The sequence below is a fragment of the Gracilinanus agilis genome, chromosome 3, assembly GCF_016433145.1.
Source record: "Gracilinanus agilis isolate LMUSP501 chromosome 3, AgileGrace, whole genome shotgun sequence".
Classification (NCBI taxonomy): Eukaryota; Metazoa; Chordata; class Mammalia; order Didelphimorphia; family Didelphidae; genus Gracilinanus; species Gracilinanus agilis.
The window spans coordinates 26,640,105-26,659,911 of NC_058132.1; the positions used below are offsets into that span (position 1 = coordinate 26,640,105).

At 51.9% G+C, this 19,807-nt stretch overlaps 1 protein-coding gene across 3 annotated transcripts; it reads right to left on the reverse strand.

The window, feature by feature from the left end:
• Positions 1 to 12,274: 12,274 nt before the first annotated feature.
• On the reverse strand, positions 12,275 to 19,689 carry SHKBP1 (SH3KBP1 binding protein 1). 3 transcript variants are annotated; one of them, XM_044671143.1, is made up of 18 exons: positions 19,569 to 19,689; positions 19,339 to 19,392; positions 19,166 to 19,211; positions 19,006 to 19,079; positions 18,824 to 18,882; positions 18,391 to 18,471; positions 17,858 to 18,019; positions 17,638 to 17,728; positions 16,990 to 17,180; positions 16,430 to 16,545; positions 15,822 to 15,909; positions 15,512 to 15,628; positions 15,080 to 15,250; positions 14,647 to 14,802; positions 14,011 to 14,107; positions 13,620 to 13,798; positions 12,955 to 13,072; positions 12,275 to 12,713 (listed from the first exon to the last, which is right to left on the reverse strand). In XM_044671143.1, the coding sequence occupies exons 1-18, from the start codon at positions 19,676 to 19,678 to the stop codon at positions 12,482 to 12,484; spliced, it is 2,142 nt and encodes a 713-aa protein (XP_044527078.1). In that variant the 5' UTR covers positions 19,679 to 19,689; the 3' UTR covers positions 12,275 to 12,481. The 3 variants fall into 3 exon arrangements, with proteins under 3 accessions (XP_044527078.1, XP_044527080.1, XP_044527081.1); XM_044671145.1 differs by lacking the exon at positions 19,569 to 19,689 and having other exon boundaries at positions 18,391 to 18,550; XM_044671146.1 differs by lacking the exons at positions 18,824 to 18,882; positions 19,569 to 19,689.
• Between the last annotated feature and the right edge of the window lie 118 nt (positions 19,690 to 19,807).

The following is a 19,807-nucleotide window of genomic DNA, read 5'->3' on the forward strand; positions in this document are numbered from 1 at the left end:
CTTGGCATCCCCCCACCCACTTCAGTCCATGTGAACGACCCCACCTCCACCCCGGTGGTTGCTATTTGAGAGTGAGAGGAAAGGGAGCGAATCAGGGAAGAGAGCGGACTTACCGGGCCTGTCCCCCTGGGCGGCTCCGGCCTCTACTCCCCTGGGTGCCTGCAGCCCCGACGGCCTGGCCTGGGCGCGGCTCCTGGACCAGCAGCAGGAGGAGGAGGAGCAGGAGGAGGAGGAGGGGGCGGTGGTGAAGGCGGCAGCTGGAGCAGGGAGGCAACATCTTATCCTGCTCTGTGTGCCTGTCCCTGCCCTTGTCCCCGTCCCGTCCAGTCCCTGACTCTGGCCTCTCTTGTCTCCCGCGCCCCGGGCTCCCTCCTCTTACCCCGCCCTCCCCTCCCCGCCAGCTCCTCCAGACCAACTTTCCCCCCCCCCCCCCCGCTGCCCAGCTCCAACTTTGGACCAATGGGGGCGCGGCACTGGCCAGGGGAGCCGGACTTGACCAATAAGAGCCCAATGCCGGCTGGGGGTGCCTGGAATGAGCCAATGAAGATGCCACGGGGGCGGGGTGCCTGAGACAGGTGCCCCGGAGGACTTGGGGGCGTGGGGTGTGTGCCTTGAAAGGCCCCCGGGTGGATGGCAAAGGACATCTCTCGTGGACTCTCTAGGGGGCAGGAGTCCATGCTATGTGCCACAGGCCTGAGCGGGAGGGATTAGGAGTCGGGAAATCTTGCAGTAGGTCCCATCCTCGAGCCGCTGGCCCCAGGTGCAGTGAGGAGGCTGACTCTGCCATGGCCAAGGGCGGGTTTATTTCAACTTCGGTTGTACAAAAGAGAATCCCATGTGATCCCACCCCAGACTCCAAGAGGGATTCTCAGGAAAAGGGACTCCAACCTCCCGCACCTCCAATCTCAGATTCTGGAGAGAAGCAAAACCCTCTGGCTGTCGGATTTAGAGCTCTCCGGGGCCCCACGCAGGATTTCCGTCCCGCAGGGACTGCGGAGAGAGGGGTAGCCCTGCTGAGCTGGGAATCTGCTTCCACGCTGATGTAGACTAGCTGACAGGCTCTGCATCGAAGTGTTGGGAGCCAAGACCTTCCTCCCTCCTCACTGAGTCTCCATGTGGGAAGCGCTGGGGTCAAGACAGCTAGAGTCCGCGGGACTTCCTTCATTCTGCCCCCTAGCAGAGTGGGGTGTGCCAAGTCTGGACTAGCACCAAAGGAGCCGGCCCCCTCCTTACCTGCTCCTCCTCCCTCCATCTAGCCCCACCTTCCGAGACTAAAGTCGGCCCCCTCTCCGGTTCCAAGGGTTCGGCCCTCCGTAGGCAGGTCTGGGCCCCACCCTCTCTTGCAGGCTCCCTCCCCGTCTCTCCAGGATCCGCCTCCCGCCACCAAAGGCCCTTTCTTCAGAAAGCGGCTCCAAGTCCCACCCCTGCTCCCCGGCCCCGCCCCCTCCATGCAGACCCAGTCTTCAGGAGGTGTGCAGGCCCCGCCTCCAGCTCCATAGACTCCATGGAAAACCTTCGAGGGTTTTCCCGGGCCCCGTCCCCAGTAGGTGACATCAGCTCAGAGGGTGGTGTAGACGTAGACACAGACGAGGACCAGCAGGTTGAGTGCTGTGCCCACCAGGCCCAGCAGCGCCAGCAGCCTCTCCTCCCTCTCCGGTTCCGGGGGCTCGTCCATCCGCAACCTCCCTTCCTCCTAAAGAAATCACAGGAGAGGCTGAGGAGGAGTCTGGAGGCAGGGTGGAGCGAGGGAAGAGGCTCTCTCTCTACCCACCCGCTGATTCTCCCCCATCAGCAGCGAGACTTCTGGTCCCTGCGGGGTGTCTCACCCCTCGCCCCCTGCCTCCTTCCCACGGGTAAAAGGACAGGGATAAAAACACAGAGACACAAAAGAAAGACGGAGACGCCAGAGACAGAGCTGTGTAACCCCGGAGACAGAAGATAGGGAGAGACAAAAAGACTCAGGGACAGGCAGACAGGAAGGACCCCTGAGGCAGAAAAAAAAGCAGACAGCCAATCACAGAGATTTGGGAGACGGAGCACCTGACACCCAGGGAGACCCAGAAAGACAGAGAAGCAGCTCTTCCCTTCCCCCTACCACGCCCAGGGCTTGTCCTCACAGGGGCTGCTGAAAACCTGAGTGTAGAAACGGTCTCTAAGGCCCATCCAAGCCCTTTTGTGCTGGGATTCCACTGACAGATGGGAAAAAAAATTCCTTGCCATTGAAGGGCCAACTCAGGGGCAACCTCCTCCAGGAAGCCTTCAGGGACCCCTGTCCTCTTCACTCTTCCTCTTTAATACTGTTCTTCCCCTCCCACCAGTCTTCTCCATCAGCTGGTTTCCTATTTAAAGCCCTCTCCCCTTGACCCTGCTCTTCTCATCCTGGTCCTGGACTTGGAATCCGGAGATCCGAATTCGAGTTCTGCCTCAAGGAACTTGCTGTGTGTCCTTGGGGAAATCATCAACTCTCCTGTAATAACCCTTGCTTTCCCTATTTCCCAGTACACTAGGACTGTGAGTTAATGTCCTGGGTTGTGTCTGACTCAAAGCCTTTGCTAGCCTGGGAGCTACGTTATGGCCAGAGCTGGATCCTCATCTCTCATGTCCCTCGTGCCCATGCCCTCCCATAGGGCCCTCTCTGCACTGTGCAGCTGAGGAAATATTTGTGGAATGAATGAATGAATGAATGAATGAATGAATGTGTATTCTCTACTGTTAGAGACAGCGCTAAATGGAGGCAATCTAAGCAGCCAAGCACATGAAGAATTACACACAGCTAGAAGGAAACAGATGAACCCAGGCAGCTCTGGACGCATGGTTGCTCCCAAGCACAGACAGAAGTGCACTTTAGGGGGAGAGCCGAGGAGATGCTGTGCTGGGACCCAGAGCTCTGCACACACACAAGTACTGGGGGGGGGGCACACAGAAAACAAGAGCTCAGAGACAGACACAGAAAAGGCACCTGCCACCCGGAGGGACTCCCAGCACACACTCCAGTACTCCCAGGTACCCAGGGAGGGGGCTCCACCCACACAGATGCCCAGACAGGACTCAGGGATGCCCAGAGGCAGGGAGATGGATGTGCCAAACATGCAGAGGGCAGCCTATATGCGCATGGAGATCTCCAGAAGGGACCCAACTGCTCCCAGGCGCACACAGACACACCGAGGGACATGAATACAGGGCCATAGACATGCCCGCCCATACACAATCATACACACTGCTTCACAGACACATGCAGAGATTCACAGGGACACAGAGAATACTCGCGATTACACGCAAGTGCACGCACACACGGAGAAGGGGACTTGCCCCAGGAAGAGAGGAATGAGGAAGGGAAGGGGAGGAGAGGGAGGGGGAGGGTCTCCGGGCCCTCACCAGGCGCTGCATCAGCCCCTGCGCCTCCTCGCAGCATTAGCCGGTGCCTCCTCTTTCTCCTCCTCTTCTTCCTCGGCACCCCGATGCAGCCGCCGCCAGGGCTCCCCGGAGCCTATGAGAGGGAGGCCCCATGAGCGCGCGCTGCGCTCGGGACTGAGAGGTTGATGGGTGGGGAGAGAGAATGAGTGTGTGTGATGGTGTGTATGGTCCCCAGCCCCCGGTACCTGCGGTTTCCAGGCCAGGACTCCGGAGTCCTCTACCCTCAACAGGGCCTTCTCGCCCCTACCCAGGTCTGCCCTGCCACCCCAGACCGCTGCCTCTGTCTCTCACCCGAAGGTGGGGAGGGGGAGGCAGGTCAGCCAGCTCAGGCTTGGTGAAAACCCTCCACCTCCCGGCCTGGAAGCCCCGCCTCTAGGTGGCCCCGCCTCTTAAAACAGGGCGGAGTCCAACCCAACCCCACCTCCAAATCTGGGAGGATTCTATTTCCCGGCGTCCCCCCCCCCAGCCCCCCAGGTTCTTAGGACAGAGAGGATTCCGTACCTCTGGCTCCTCCTCCTTTGAGTCATCACAACGGCACCCTCTGGTTGCTAAGCAACTACATCTCCATCCTGGTCCAAGGGAAGCTGAAGAGAGAAAAATGGAGCGGGGCAGTTACTGGCCTCCACTGTCCTTTCTGGGTCACCCTTACGTTCTTGGGTTCTTATTTGGAGATTCTAGACTATACTCTAGACTCGCTTGGGATCTGGGTCACCACCCTGGGTTCTAGGCCGCTGGCAGTGAGACAGCAGCCCCCCAAAGCTCTTGTGATCTTAGCATCCACCAAAAGGCATGCCATCCAGCTGTGTGACCCTGGGCAAGTCACTTAACCCCCATTGCCTAGCCCTTATCACTCTTCTGCCTTGGAGCCAATACACAGTATTGACTCTAAGACGGAAGGTGAGGGTTTAAAAAAAAAAAAGACATGCCTTCCAGGAAAAGGAACAAGGGGGTGATTGCCTTGCCATCCTCTGCCCTGCTCAGACCACAGCTGAATGCCACAACTTAGGAAGGTTGTTGAGAAATTAGAGAGTGGTGAAAAGGTCTGCTGCCCATGCCATATGAAGATAGGGAGAAGGAACTGGGCATGTGTAGCCTGAAAAAGAGAAGATGGGGGGCGGGGGTGCCAAGAGAGCTTTCTCAAATATTTCAAGGATTAACATATGCAAGAGAGATTAGAGTTGCTCTCTTGGGTTCCAGAGGACGGAACTAGAAGCATGATGGAAGAGGCAAATTGAAGTGTGAAATCAGAAAACAAAGACAAATAACCACCCAAAACCTTCCTAATGAGAAGAGCTGTCCATGGTTGCAATGCGCTATTGGAGGAGGCAAGGAATGGAAGGGAGGAGGGAAGGAAAACCCTCTGGAGGTCTTCATTTAGAGGCTGGTTGGCCATGTAGAGGGCGTGTTGTGGGGGGAATTCTCCATCAGATGTGGATCAGACTACACGATTAATAGATCGATGGATCTTTTAACTCCAGAGTTCTTTATGATTCTGCTAGGTTCTACCTGATCTTGGAATTCAGTGTCCTAGAGTCTCAGAGTCTCTGGGTTCTAAGTCACAGAGAGCCACAAACATCCTGAAGGCTAGCGCAGTCCTTGCTGTGCTCTGGATAACTGAAGTATGGCTACTCTACTTCTAGGTTTCCAATTTTGAGTATTTCAAATATGTTGTGTGATCCGAACCCAGTATGCCTTTAATAATGGTTTAATTGGGGGGGGGGGCAGCTGGGTAGCTCAGTGGATTGAGAGTCAGGCTTACAGAAGGGAGATTCTAATCTGGCCTCAGACACTTCCCGTGTGACCCTGGGCAAGTCATTTACTCCTCATTGCCTTAGCCCTTACCGCTCTTCTGCCTTGGAACCCATATACAGTATTGATTCTGAGACTTGAAGGTAAGGCTCTAAAAATAATAACGATGAAAGGATGATAGAAGTTGTTCTTATGGTTTCATTTATTAAGGGCTCTAATATGGTCTTAATATATATGAGAGATTCCCCATTGGAGGAGCACCTTTCAGTTTGCATTGTCCTCTATCAAGTCAGTTTTTGTTGTTGTTGTTAATCGATAAACACAGAGGGTTTAGGGATTCTCTTCCCATTTGAAGCAGTGATGTTACTTAAAAAAAAAATTGGGGGCAGCTGGGTAGCTCAGTGGAGTGAGAGTCAGGCCTAGAGACAGGAGGTCCTGGGTTCAAACCCAGCCTCAGCCACTTCCCAGCTGTGTGACCCTGGGCAAGTCACTTGACCCCCATTGCCCACCCTTACCACTCTTCCACCTATGAGACAATACACCGAAGTACAAGGGTTTTAAAAAAAATGTGGTGTAATGGATTCCAAAATGTCAGAAAGTGGATATTTAAAATTGTATCGACCTGTAATCTTGACAAAAATTTTAAAAATACGGTCAAATGTAGAAAAGGCTTTACAACAATCTGTCTGTTCCCTTCTCATATTTTCTTCATGGAGGCTTTTGATACATATAGAGTCAATTCATAGCAAGACTGAAAATAAATTGTTTCTTGATCTTTTTGGTTAAAATCAAGGGAAGATTTGTTTGTGTTTTTTAAAAACCCCTCACCTTCCATCTTGGAGTCAATACTGTGTATTGGCTCCTAGGTGGAAGAGTGGTAAGGGTAGGCAATGGGAGTCAAGTGACTTGCCCAGGGTCACACAGCTGGGAAGTGTCTGAAGTCAGATTTGGACTCCCATCTCTAGGCCTGGCTCTCCATCCACTGAGCTACCCAGCTGCCCCCAAGATTTGTTTTTAAGGCGGAATTAAACATGATTGCAGCTATTGAGGGAAATATATAATACATATAATATATATAATATATAATATTGGGGGGGGTTCTTCCAAGATATTTTATTTTCCCGATTACATATAATAATAATTTTCAACATGTTTTTCCTCCCTCCTTCCCTTCCCTCCCCACTCCTAGAGATGGTAAACAATTTGATCTGGGTTATATATGTGCTATCAATCAAAACGTATTTCCATACTGGTCATTGTTGTAAGAGAATACTCATATAAAAGCAAAACCTCAAAATAAAACCATAAATAAACTAATGTGAGAAATAGTAGGCTTTGATCTGCATCTGATGCCAACAGTTCTTTCTCTAGAGGTGAAAGCATTCTTTGTCATAGGTCCTTCTGAATCGTCCTGGATCATTACATTGCTAAGAGTAGCAAAGTCTTTCACAGTTGATCATCATACAGTACTGCTATCACTGTGTACCATGTTCTCCCAGTGCTTCTATTTCACTCTGCATCATTTCATGTAGGTCTTCCAAGCTTTTCTCTGAAATTATTCTGCTCATCTTTTCTCATAGCACAATAATACTCCATCACCAAAATATACCATAAATTTGTTCAGCCATTCCCCAGTTGATGGACATCCCCTCAACTTCCCATTCTTTGCCACCACAAAAATAGAAGCTATAAATATTTTTGCCCAAGTAGGACCTTTCCCCTTTTTTATGATCTCTTTGGTATACAAAGCCAGTAGTGTTATGACGGGTCAAAGGATATGCACAATTTTATAGCCCTTTGGGCATAGTTCCAAATTGCCCTCCAGAATGGTTGAATCAGTTCTCAACTCCACCAACAATGCATTAGTGTCCCATTTTGCCACATCCCCTCCAACAATGATCATTTTCCTTTACTGTCATGTTGGCTGATCTGAAAGGTGTGAGGTGGTACCTTGGAGTTATTTTAATTTGCATCTCTTTCATCAAGAGGGCCATTAATACTGTTGATGATTTTTTTAAACATTCTTTTGGTGCCTTCCCTGAGATGAGGTGTAAAATTATTGCCTGATGCTTTCCAAGATTTTGTTTCTTCCACTGTGAATTTCTTTGGTGCATACTTGGTCTGGTCCAGCCTCACCTCAATACATTAATCAGCATTTATTAAATACCAAGCATATTTGAGAATATATTCCCAGTTTTTTCAACTGACCCCTGAAATAGGATTCTAGGCATAGCTTTTTCTTTTGTACTAGAACTTGACATTCTAGCAAAGGGCTATGGTCACACTAGGTATTGCTATTCTGAAGGATTAAGGGAAATTGTCTTTCCCATGGTAAACTTGGCCATCTCCCTCTGGGAATGGAATGGAAATACAACGGAAAACAACTGCTCATCTTGCTGGAACCTTATTGTTTTTATATACTACTTGTTCCTGGAAGGTTCCAACTGCTCCCAGCTCCACACTGCTCTTTACTTATCTTTTTGTCTTCTTGATTCATTGAGAAAGACTATAAAATGTTCAGATTTGTCCCATTTCAGAAAAGAACCTGTTTGCATATTTTGTTAGAGCTCTTCCCTTGTGGGCAGAAGAATAAAAATTTCAGGGGCAGCTAGGTGGTTCAATGAATAGAGAGCCAGGCCTGGAGATGGGAGGTTCTGGGTTCAAATTTGACCTCGGACGCTTTCTAGCTATCTGATCCTGAGCAAGTCATTTAACTCCAATTGCCTAGCCCTTACCATTCTTCTGTCTTGGAATGGATGCTTAGCATCGATTCTAAGACAACAACATTTTTAAAAAATCTAAATTGCCTTTGCTTTAAAAGAAGATACAGAGCATTGAATCAATTCTTTAGCAAATGGCAAGTAATGCTTTCCAGTTTCTTCATGATCCTGAATCTGCCCCAGTTTGTCATTCATTCCCTTGCCTCATTGTGACTCTTACAAATAGCATCTGACTGGGATGTCCCCTCTATCCAAATATTACCTCTGCTATGTCCTAGGCACTTTGTGTTCTAGACTGGTCTTCATTGGTCCCCCAATCAATGGAAGACAACAGACTTCACAGAATTGTAGAACCTCATAATCGGAAGGGACTTCAGAGATTCTATCGCACACCTGTATAAAAATCTCCACAGCATCCCAGACTAGCATTCTCTTCTTGAATATCCTATATCCTGAGGCACTCCGGTCCATCTGAGGTCCAGGAAGGGCAAAACGGATGAGCAGAACTAGGGTCAGACCTTCCCAGCACACTCCAGTGGGCAACAGGAGATATGTTCCAGCTCCTTCTGGGCACCAGGGAGACTGGCCCATAGAAAGATGATGATGGGACTTGTTTTAGGTTTTAGGTTCAGGTTTACAAAGGTCCTGATCCTTAACTGTGGTCCTTTGAGAAGCAATCTATGGTTCCGGAGGTATGCCCACCACCACCTCTCACCCTAGTCCTCAAATTTCCCATTCTGGGTGAGTTCTGGACCAGATCTATCAGAAATGAAAAGGACAGAGGTTTCAGTTTCCCTCAGGTTCAGTTTATGGTTCAGTTTTCCTATCTATCTAACAAGAAGCCTTCTAAGATCCATTCCTGCTCTAAAATTTGAAAAATCCAATGGTGGCTAATCCTCCATTGGAGTCCACAACACAGAGCCCAGTCCTGATCACAGAATCTCATGGTCTAGACATAGAGGCCATTTATTATTTATTATATATTATTTATATATATTATATAATATATATTATATATTATTTAGTTCTACCCATACCTGAACCAGAATTCTGTTTATACTGTATTTGATAGATGCTTATCAGGAAGGCTGATAGCTCACTAGATCCAGAGTCAGAAACACCTGAGTTCAAATTCAGACTCACACACTTATTAACTGTGTGATCTTGGACAAATCACTTAACCCCTGTTTAATTCAGTTTCTTCAACTATAAAATAGGAATAATAACAGCTCCCATCTCCCAGAGTTATTGTGAGGACCAAAAGATATTTGTAGTGCTTAGTAGAGCACCTGGCAATAATAGGTACTTAATAAATACTTAATCCCTTTCCCCCTCCCATTCTCTTGTCTTAGCCAGCTCCAGCTACTCCTACCCCTTACCAAGCTATGGGGATTTCTGCTTTAATGTTATATTTGTACTTTCTGATGATACCAACTCCATTTATAAACTAATATTTTTAATATAGTTTTGTTGAGTTTTTAAAAAAGTGAACTCTAGAACCACGTACAATACTCCAGATCTTACCCAGCTTAGTAGGAACTGCATTTTTAAGGGTCCCTACCAGATAGAATAAAGTAGTTTTCCCCTAAAAGGCAGAGAAGTCATCTCTGAAAAGGATTGGTCCAGGGGATTGGGGCTTAATTCATTGACAAAGCAAGGGTGTAAAAAAGCCCATGAATGGATGCCCCTCAGACTTGACAGATGTCCCACTGTCCAGGGACCAGATGAGTTTCCTAGATGCATTGCCCCATGCCAGTGCTATATCCTTGCTGAATATTTCTTCCATGGTAGTGAACGGTGCTGTAAGAAATGAAAAGGATGGGAAGACCTGTATGAACTGATCCAGAGTGAAGTAAGCAGAACCAGCACATTGAATTACACAGTAACAGCAAAATAATTATAAAGATAATCAACTTTGAAAGACTTTGCTTCTCTGATCAACATAACTAACCACAATTCCAAAGGACTCATGATGAAACATGCTGTCCCCCTCTTGCTAGAAAGCTGATGGATTAAGTTTAGATTGAAATATATTTTTCCTTCCTTCTTTCCCTTTTTTCTTGGAATGACTATGACTATACAGAAGTATAATTGGATTTATTTTTCTTGCCTTCTCAATAACAAAGGAGGGGAAATAGGGAGAATTTGAAACTGAAAAAAAGTCTCTGCTTAAAAAAAGATGGTATAGTTTTAAGAGACAGGGTGATTTTGGATAAGGTGTAGGACCTGGGATCAGGAAGAATTGGGTTCAAATCCCACCTCAGGTACTAGCTGTGGGACCCTGAGCAAGTCACTCAAACTCTATCCCTAATTTTCCTCATCTGTGAAATGAGGTTGAATTTGCTGACTCATATCGAAATATCCAGATCTTTTTCAAACTTCCACCCTTACATTTATCCCTATTAAATTTCATCTTATTCCAGGTATTTAGGGGAAAAACCAATTGAGATACGAATGGAAAGATAACAAAATAATAATAGTAGCAGACTTTAATTTTCCCCTCTCAGAACTAGATAAATCTAATAAAAAATATGATGTTAAGGAGATAAACAGAACCTTAGATAAGTTAAATATAATAGATATCTAGAAAGCCCCTATACTCCTGCATGTGGTTAATAGTAGATTTAAGCCTGAGCACACATATAATTCATAGTTTCTAGGACAACAATGGTTTAGAGAACATAAATATTTCGCAAAAGTCTTTCTTTAATACTCATCATACTATGGAAATAATCCTGCATTCCTGAGGGATTGTGTTCCTGGAACAAAAGTTCCACTGGGTATGATCAAGCTGGAAAGACTTGGTTTTGGAAAGAGTATGGTTCTGGCAACAGATTGTGTCCACTGCTTAAGGACCAATTTAGCTAAATATGGTCGTGGTAATGTACATTAAATGAAAACCAGGTAATTTAAATGTGAGCAAAATAAATGCTGATAGGAACATAGCAAAACAGGTCTAATATTACATTGCTAGAGCAGTCGTGACTTTTTTTCTAATGAGATGAAAATATACATCATGAGCTATAAAGCTGTCAATGCTCATAGACCTAGGCATCTCATTACTAGAGGTAGGTTCTAAGGGCATTATTGAAAGTGCAAAAAGCTGTGTATGTATGAGAATATTCATGGAAGCTTTGTTATCACAAAATAACTAGAAATAACACATATGCAATGAATGGGAGAAAAGGCTGAAAAGATTGTAATATTTGAATGTAATGGACTGAATCATGGTATTAGAAAATACAAATATTAGAAATATAAAGAGAATAAGGAAAACATATGAAGAGATAAAGAGAAGGAAAGAGAATAAAATATGTGCTATGATTATATTAAAAAAATAATAGCCACAAAATCAAGAGAAAGGTATTCAGATAAAACAAATCCAGAGAGAACTCAAAAGCAAACAATGTACTAATTTAGCACACGTAGAATTTCATATTTTTAAACAAATTGTAAAAAAATGTGGAGTTTGTGGTTTTACACGTAATTCTTTATGCAGTTGTTTAGTTAAATGTTTGATGGTGGTGGTTATGAAGTATATAATATATATATATATACATATATTTGTAAAAAATAAGTTTCATCCTATTAAATTCAACCCTACAACCAAGCCTGTTGAGCCCAACTTTGTCATCCAATGCAATCTCTTGCAGCATTGCACCATCTATGACTTTATCCACAAGGAAGATCCCTGAGACACTCCACTAGAGACCTGGTGGTCAACACTGACTAGGATGGCTGGTCCTAGGGGTCAGAGGGATCCCCATAACTGTATTTGGTCTAGTCCACATCACTTCTGGTCCCTAATGGCATGAAAGCACTTTGCTATAAAGTTAGGTAAACTTTCTCTGGCATTTCCCTCATTTATGAACTTACCACTCCTGTTTTCAAAGGAAATGAGGTTAGTGGAGGCATGAGCTGTTCCTGAAACATACTGGCTTGCTGCAATCACCACTTCCTTTTGTTGGTATTTACTAACCATTCTCTTAATAACCACACATCCTAGAATGGCAAGGTCAAAGAGCCTGACCTGTCATTTGCAAGTCAACTCTTCCTTTTTGGGGGGAAATTGGGACGTCTCTCCTGCTGTGGCACAGCTCTTGCTCTCTGGAGGGCTTCAAAGACCCTGGTGTTTTCTCAGAAATTACAGAGGCCCATTCTTTCAGGCCTGCCTCAGGTATCATTCTGGCTTCTATATCACCCACAAATCCAGGCTGGATTCCTTGGCCTGGCATTCAAAGCTCCCACAGGCCAGACCTGACCTCCCCTTCCTTCCTCCCTCCCCAGTGGCAGCTGCAGGGAAGATGGCCGGGGAACACAATACGTTCAAACTGTGGCAAGCGGTAACTTAGCGCTCGAACCAGGGAGAAATGAGAGACGGGAGCACTGGAGACAATAATGGGAACATTTTATTGGTTTGCAGTGGGGGGAACATAGGGTGGCTTTGGCTTCTTATGGCAGAGTTGTAACAGAGACAGCTCCATGGGAACCCCAGCCCTGCCGCCAGGGTGATGGAGAGAGGTCAGGAGGATGCACACAGATGGGGACAGGTTGTTGAAGGCACCTCACAAGGCCTCCCTTAGGAAGGCCAGGCAGTTTCAGAAGGACGTCTCGCTGAGCGGAGCTTTGGGAGTTAATAGAGGACCCCCGGGGCCTGGGTGAGGCCTGGGGGCTGGGGTGGGAGGCCGGCGGGGGTCTGGCCCATTCCGGGCTAGCTCCTGACACCGTTCCACAAAGCTACCAGTCCCCCTCCTCCGGGCCTCTGGCTGGGGAGGGCCCAGACTCCCTCGACGACTGGGACTGGAGTCCATGCTAGCCTCTGATTGGAGGCTGTGGGATTGGGGGTAGAAATGCAAGTCAGTAAAAATGTGGGAAGTCACCTGTCCTCCCCCTGTTCCCTCTGTGATCAGAGATGAGACCCAACCAACTACACACAAGTCCTTGCCTGGGAGCTGGACCCAGGGGACCGCTATCCCCGCTGGAGAGCAGAGCAGGCGCCCCTGCAAGGGCCTTCCGTGCCCTTCTCCATTGCTCTCCTCACAGTGGGCCCCTGGAAGCCCCTCCCACATACCTGCACATGGAAGTCCGGGGTGAAGGACTGGGGGCCAGGCTGCGCACGGTGGGCCCAGGAGGGGCCAGCTCACATTGTTCCAGTTGTCCCAACAACTCCTCCTCCGTCAGGCCGTCCACTGCAGGGACAGGGACTGGGTCAGGGTCAGTGTAGAGGGGAACAGGGGGTTAGCAGAGCTGAGGGTCAGAGCCTGAAGGGAGGCCAGAGATCCTCTAGGCCCGTAGTGGCGAGCCCGTGGCACGGGTGCCAAAGAAGGCTGCACGGAGCTCCCTGTGGGCACGCACAGTCTCCCGCCAGAGTCATTAATAGAAAGCTGGAGGGACTCAGCTGGGGCTGCTCCCCTCCCCTTCTCCATGGGCCTGAGGACAGTCATCGCATGACCCGCCCCCCTGCCTGGCAGCCCAATGGGAGCGCTTCCTCCCGCCCCTGTCTGGGGAGGGGCACAGGCACGCAGTCTCTAAAAGGTTCACCACCCCTGCGCTAGGCCAACTCTCTCATCCTCAAGATGAGGAAATCAAGGCTGAGACAAGCTGCCACATGTCTGAGGCTTCACAGGTGGCACCACTAGAATCCGGACCTGCCTGACCAACACTTCCATGTCCAGAACTCCGGGGAGCAGCCTGGGGGAGCCCCACCACAGTGAGGGGAAGGGGCGGAGGGCCTACCTGGTGCCAGGCCCAGCCGGTCCATGGCCGTGGTAAGGTCCCACATGGCCAGGCTGCCATTGGCTTGGCCGGTGAGGAGGTAGCGTCGGGGCCGTGAGCCCAGCCTCCGGGAACCCTCACACTCGTGGACGGTGAAGGCCGTGGTGGGAGAGCCGTCCACAGAGCGCACTGAGCACACCCTGGTCCAAGGGGAGGAGGCAGGGCTTGCTCTCTCTGGGTCCCAGGAGCCAGACTCTGCCCCTCCCTGGACTCCCTCTCCTGGGCTCTCCCTTCTCCTCCCTCTCACCCATTCTGGCCTAGAATCCACTTTTTCCCAATGCCATGGTTTGGGACCCAAGGGGGGCAGGGAAGGGGGATAAGAGGGCAGGGTAAGGGGCCTCGGGAGCCTCACCGCTGGCCAGTGGACGACAACCGCACAAAAAGCTGGCTGGAGTTAGGCACCACCTTCTGGATAAAAACTTGCTGGTCGTCCCGCTCCCCATATGGGCCTACACAAGACCCTGAAGGTCACAGCTAGCCCCTGAAGTGTCTGATATGACCTCTTCAGGGACCCTCCAATGCCCATCCTCACTCCCCAAACTCTCCTTAGCATCAGTCGGGACCAGCCCCTCCTTAGAGGGAGCAAACCACTGTGAGGGGATGAGGGACAGGACCTAAGATTTGTGGTGGAGGGAATCCCCCAGCTGAGGGGAAGAGAAGCTCAAATAAATGGGAAAATGGCAGCCTCATGGGACAAGGAGACATAAGGATGGAAGGATCAGGAACAGAGAATCCTCCCATTTCGATCTCTCCCATAGTCACAGAGGGGAAGGGCTAATGGGGAATGGGGAGGGGGCAGAAGATGAGGAGATGGAGGAACCAAAAGACAGGGTGAATAGGTAGAAGGATAAAGGATTGCGAGGCAGAGTGATGGAGCAGTGAGAAGGGACAGAGGGGTCAAAGGCTCAGAATGGAGCTGACCAGACAAGGCTGGGGGGTGGGAGGGGAGAATCATGAGCTGGGGTCCTGGGCAGGGGCGCTCAGTCACCAATGTCGTTGCCAGCACTGCAGCCCCCGTGGCTGTCAGCTGCCTCCAGTGCGAGGATTTTGAAAGAGGCCAGAGGGGTAGAGCCTGGCTGGGTGGAGATCATGCCCCGGAAACGGGTCACCGACCAAGTCCGCACGTGATTGTTATCGGCACAGACTACAGAGAAAAGACAGGCCAATGGTGGGAGCCACAGAGTGGGGACAGGAGAGTCCTTCCCCTCCACCCTTAGGACTCTGTGACCTGATCCTCTTCCCTGAGACTCCCCCAGGGGCCTGACTCCCTTCCATGACCCCCCCCCCAAGGGCCTGACCTCCTTTTCTCACCCTCCCTTGACCCCCTTTCCTGAGGCCTCCTCTGTGGGCATGTGGGCTTCAGACTGTGGCCTAGTCTAAGTCTTGGCTAGGCAGGGGGCAGAAGCTGAGCCCCCCCGTACCAGAAATGAGATGCTTCTCAGACAGCATGATCTTGATAACAGGACTGCGGTGAACAGTGAAAGTCTGGAAAAGCTGGGGCCCTGAGCCCACGGTCTCTGGGTGCTGCACGATGACCCGAACCCCGCCAGAGCTGGTGCCGTAGGCAATCTCCAACCAGTTGCCGCTATCACCTAGGGCCAAGGGAGGCAAAGAGTGTCAGAGATGGGGAGGCCTGAGGATGTGGGGTGGGAGACAGAGAGATAGGGGAGACGGCAGGCGAAGAAGGGGCAGAGAAGGGAGATCGAGACACAAAAGGGAGATGTGGGATGGGGAGGGAATAGCAGAGGCAGGGACAGAAGAGACGGGGCAGAAGGGGCAGAGATGGGGGAAGAGTTTCAAAGAGAGGAGCCTGGAAGTGGCGGTCAGCTGGCCAGGGTCAGGGAGAAGCTCACTGGTCTTGGGTGTGAGATAGACACTCAGTGCAGTGACGCCATCCTGGGCTGGGTCTCGGTACAGCTCGCTCACTAGCAGATCATTGTCCTTCATCCGCAGGGGGAACTTCTGCACATCTGGGGGATGGAAGGGACAAGGGCTCTCAAGGAGAAGCCTCTGCACCACCACTTCCTGCCAGAAACCCAGCTATGGGAAGGCTCTGAGCACCCCAGAAGCAGGCAGACAACTGAGGGGGAGCCAGGGAGAGGCAAAGAAGACATGCCCAGTCACCCAGGGAGGCAGGGGCAGGCCTGGGGCCTTGGGCCTCACCTAGGTAGTAGATAGCGCCATTGTTACAGCCGAGCAGCAGGAAGGAGCCAGCAGCATCATAGCTGGTGATGGGCTGCACTTCCTGGACCTGGGCAAGAGAAGAAGGGTAAGTGGGCAAGGGAGATGGGCAGGCAGGGAAGGGAAGGGGCAAGCTCTCCAGGTCCCAGGGAACAAATAGTAAGGTCCTTAATAATCCTCCCCTCCCTCCCTTTCTGTCCACCCTCCCTTCCTCCCTCTCTCCCTTCCCTTCTTCCTTCCTTCCAAGAATTTCCAGGGACAACAGGTTTTTAGAGATTGTCAAGTCCACAAGAGGGAAACTGAGTACCATTCAGTACTTTCTCCCCTTTTCTCAGGTTGTCTTCCATCCTCTTGGCCTTCTGCCCACTCCATATTCTCCTCTTCTTTAGGGACCTCTTGGGTTTCGCCCCCTTCCTCCCATCTTCCTCCAGTACCCCAGAGTGAGCTCTTCATTCTAGCTCACTCTTGGCCCCGAACCTCATCTGAGAAGTTCCCTCCATCCTCCTCCTTTCCCAGGGACTGGCATAGGGGTGGGCACCCCAGGGAGGGAGAATATAAAGGTCTCTGAGATGGTTTTCTCTCCCACGAACCTGCCAATGCTTGGTAACTGCGTTCCAGACCCCAATGCGGCCTGTGGAGCTGGTAGCAATGAGCTGGTTTCCCACGAAGAACAGAGACTCAACAGGGACACCCAGCTGGAAGACGCCTGGCCCAGGGGCAGATGGGGGAAAAGATGAGGGGATGGTATGCTTATCAGTCTGAGGACTGCCCCCCTTAAAGGGCAACCCAGGGAGAATAAGAGGGAGAAGAGTCATGACAGGAATGGGAAGGAGGCAGGGCAGGAAGTAGGGACCCTCCCCCCACTCTGAGTCCACCAGGAAGGGGGCAGAGAGAAAGTCAAGGAAACCCATAACTTAGGTGTCTAAAAGGCAAGGGTGAGGGACGGAGCAGTCAGAGAAGGCTTGCACTGGGGGCCCTGGGACGAGAAAAAGAATCTCCTGGGGATGAGCTGGGCAAGGAATTGTAGGGAAGGACGAAGGCAAAGGGCCCCGAAAGTGTGAGAGACTGAGGCCGAGGGAGGAGAGGGGTTGGGGGCCAGGGAGCTCGGGGCAGGGTTCACATGTGGTGGGAGGGGGACATTGGTCCCCACCAATCTCACTGCCATTGCCATCAGCCTGGAGGGCCCAGAGCAGGATCTCGCTGCCGGCAGCTGCAGCTACCATCTTGTCATGCTCGCCCAGGGCGCCACCAGGAACGCGGGCAGTCAGTGCCAGGCGCTCGATGGGCCAGTCCAGTCTTGGGCTAGAGAACACCAACTGCCAACCCGACGTCTCCTTCAGCCTGGAGAGCACCAAGAGTATCATTCCCACCCAGCCTCCCTTGTACCCGTGTCCGCGCACACATATACACGCTTTCTCTCTCTGTCTGGTTCATGACTAGGCCTCCTGCCTCAAGCTCCCAGGCCCATCTCTGGCCTTTCTGATATCTCTAGTCCCCCCAACCCTCTCTCCTCCCTGACCTCCTTCCATACTGAGAGTCCATTATTTCCCTCCATGTCTTGATACCTCTTACACCCCCTCAAAGGTCCAGGGTACCCCAGCTCCTTCCTTAACCCTCTCATCCATCCCTGAGCTCTCCCCGGGGCTCCTTGGGGTTCCAGCCTCTGGACTCCCATCTCCAGACCTCCTGACTCCCTGGGTCTGATTACTTTCTCCTAAACCTCCAACCTCCAGGCCCTGACTTCCTTTCTGACCATGTCCACCTCTCCATCTCCGTCCTCCAGCCTCTTCGGTCATACCTGTAGCACACCAGAAACTGCGTGTAGGCCACAGCAATCCAGTTGTGATGGCCGCAGACCAGCCTCACCATGCCTGGCTCGTCCGGAGCCCCTGGGGGGGCCACAAGGAGATGAGGGGGAGCCCGGAGGTCACGGCCCATCTCCCACATGGCTTAGAAAGAGTGCCCGGGGATCTCTGTGGCAGAGCGGTAGGGCCTTGGGTTAGGTGTCAGAGAGGTACCTGAGGGGGGCATGGGTGCTTTGTCTTCTAGCAGCCTCCCCAGCAGCCCGGCGTTGCCCAAGTTGGGGGGCATGGTGTGGCTGCGGCGCACGGGGGCTGGCCGGCCGCCCGACAGCTGTGGCCCTGCTAGGCTGTGCCGATTTCTCCGCTTTGCTGGGAAAACTAGAAAGCGAGGGGAGGGCAGTGGTGGGTGTGAGTCCCCCATTATCTCCGGATCAAAGACACCCTCCTCTGGCTGGCCCTGAAAGCCCCACAGGTCTGGCTTGGGCTGACCCTTCAGCCTGATTCCACTTTTGTGTCCTCTACAAATGGCCAAAGTGTCCTCGCAGGAGGGCCTCACAGGAGCTGCCTCTCTTGCCCCACCTGGGGCTCCGATTCCCATTAGTGCCCCTGGCACAGGACACAAGGGGCTGGGGGCACTGCGGGCACTGGAAGAAGCTGCGAATTGGTCTCTTTTACTTTCTAAATTGTTCCCCAGACCCATCCGTGGCTCCCATCTACCCAGGGAAGAGACAAAGCCCCACAGGCCCTACCCGGAGGAGGCAAGTATCCGTTGAAAAGGACATTCCCACAGGATGACCGGTCCAGTTCCTCCCGGAGCTGCAAGCGTCGAACTAGGGAGGGATGGCAGACTTGGGAGGAGGAGGTTCCTGGGCTCACGCTGGCCCACTGGATCCTTTTCTTCTGGAGTTCCTCCACACCCCCCACCCAAGCACATCATTTGAACCCCAAGTGCTCTCTCAGCCTGGGTAGTTCTTGCTTCCTAATATAACAGGGAGCTCCCCACTCCCCCAGGAAGATCCCAGCCCTCCTCTAGCCCTGTTAGAGTGTAAGCTCCCTGGGGCTGTACCTAGCCTTCTCTGCAGCAGCCCAGTGACTGGCATGCCTGGCATGATGGAGATGCTTCAAAAATGCTACTGAGGGGTGGGCCGGGGAGGGGAGAGGAGGGGAGGGAAGCTGACGTACCCAGAGGGGTGATCCCGTAGAACTGGGCTTCATGCAGGAGAAGGGAGCCGTTGACACCCCTGATGAGGCAGGGCCAGGTCAGGCTGAGGCAAGGGGCCCCCTCCCCCTCCCATCTCCCTGCTCTGCTGGGGGGGTGAGGGTGGGGGGGGCATGCCACCCACCCTCTTCCCCCAGGGGCCTACCTGGGGTCCAGCTCCTTGGTACGCAGGAAGTTGAGGATGGGGGCAAAGACTGTGGGGTCCCTGTCGATAAAGATCTGGGGGAAATGAGAAGAGGTGGTCAGAGTGGGGAATATGCCACCACACCCCTCCCGGCTCCCAGCCTGGGGCCCCTCAAACTCACTGCTCCTGTCTCATCCTTCAAGGTGGAAATCCTCCCGCTCAGGAGGCTGGGGGAAGCAGAAAAGGGGGGTGAGGGTCTGAGTGGGGGGTTCCCCGAGAGAGGCAGAGAGGGGTGCCAGGTCCCCAAGGGGGACATTCATTCCCTTGCTCCCCCCCAGGGCCACCCCCAGTCACCTGGAGAAAAAGGAATCGGGGATCCAGGTGAGTGTCTGGCGGGAGGTGCTGAACCTGGGAAGAAAAGAGGAGTATCAGCGGGGGCAGGGCGGCAGGTCGGGGGTTGGGAGGGGCCCGCCGGGTCTCAGTCTCCCCCTCCGAGATATGGGCGCAGAGAAGGGTGCGGGGCGCATGCCCGCCGGGGTCCCCCAACCAGGACTGGGCCCTCCGGGGCCGGGGCTTGGACTTACTTCTTGCCCCCCACGTTCAGGTGGATGACTTCCCCGGGGGCGCTCCGGCTCCGCCCCGGGTCCCCTGCGGCCCCCTGGCACCCCACCGGGGCCGCCGCCGCAGCCGCCATGGCTCGGGCCAAGCCGGGCCAGCTTCCGGGCCCTCCGAGGCTCCGCCTCCACCCCTCCGATTGGCCTGGCGCCTCCCAGACATGACCGGCCATTGGTCCTCGGCCCCGCCCGTCCGGTCCGTAGCTTCC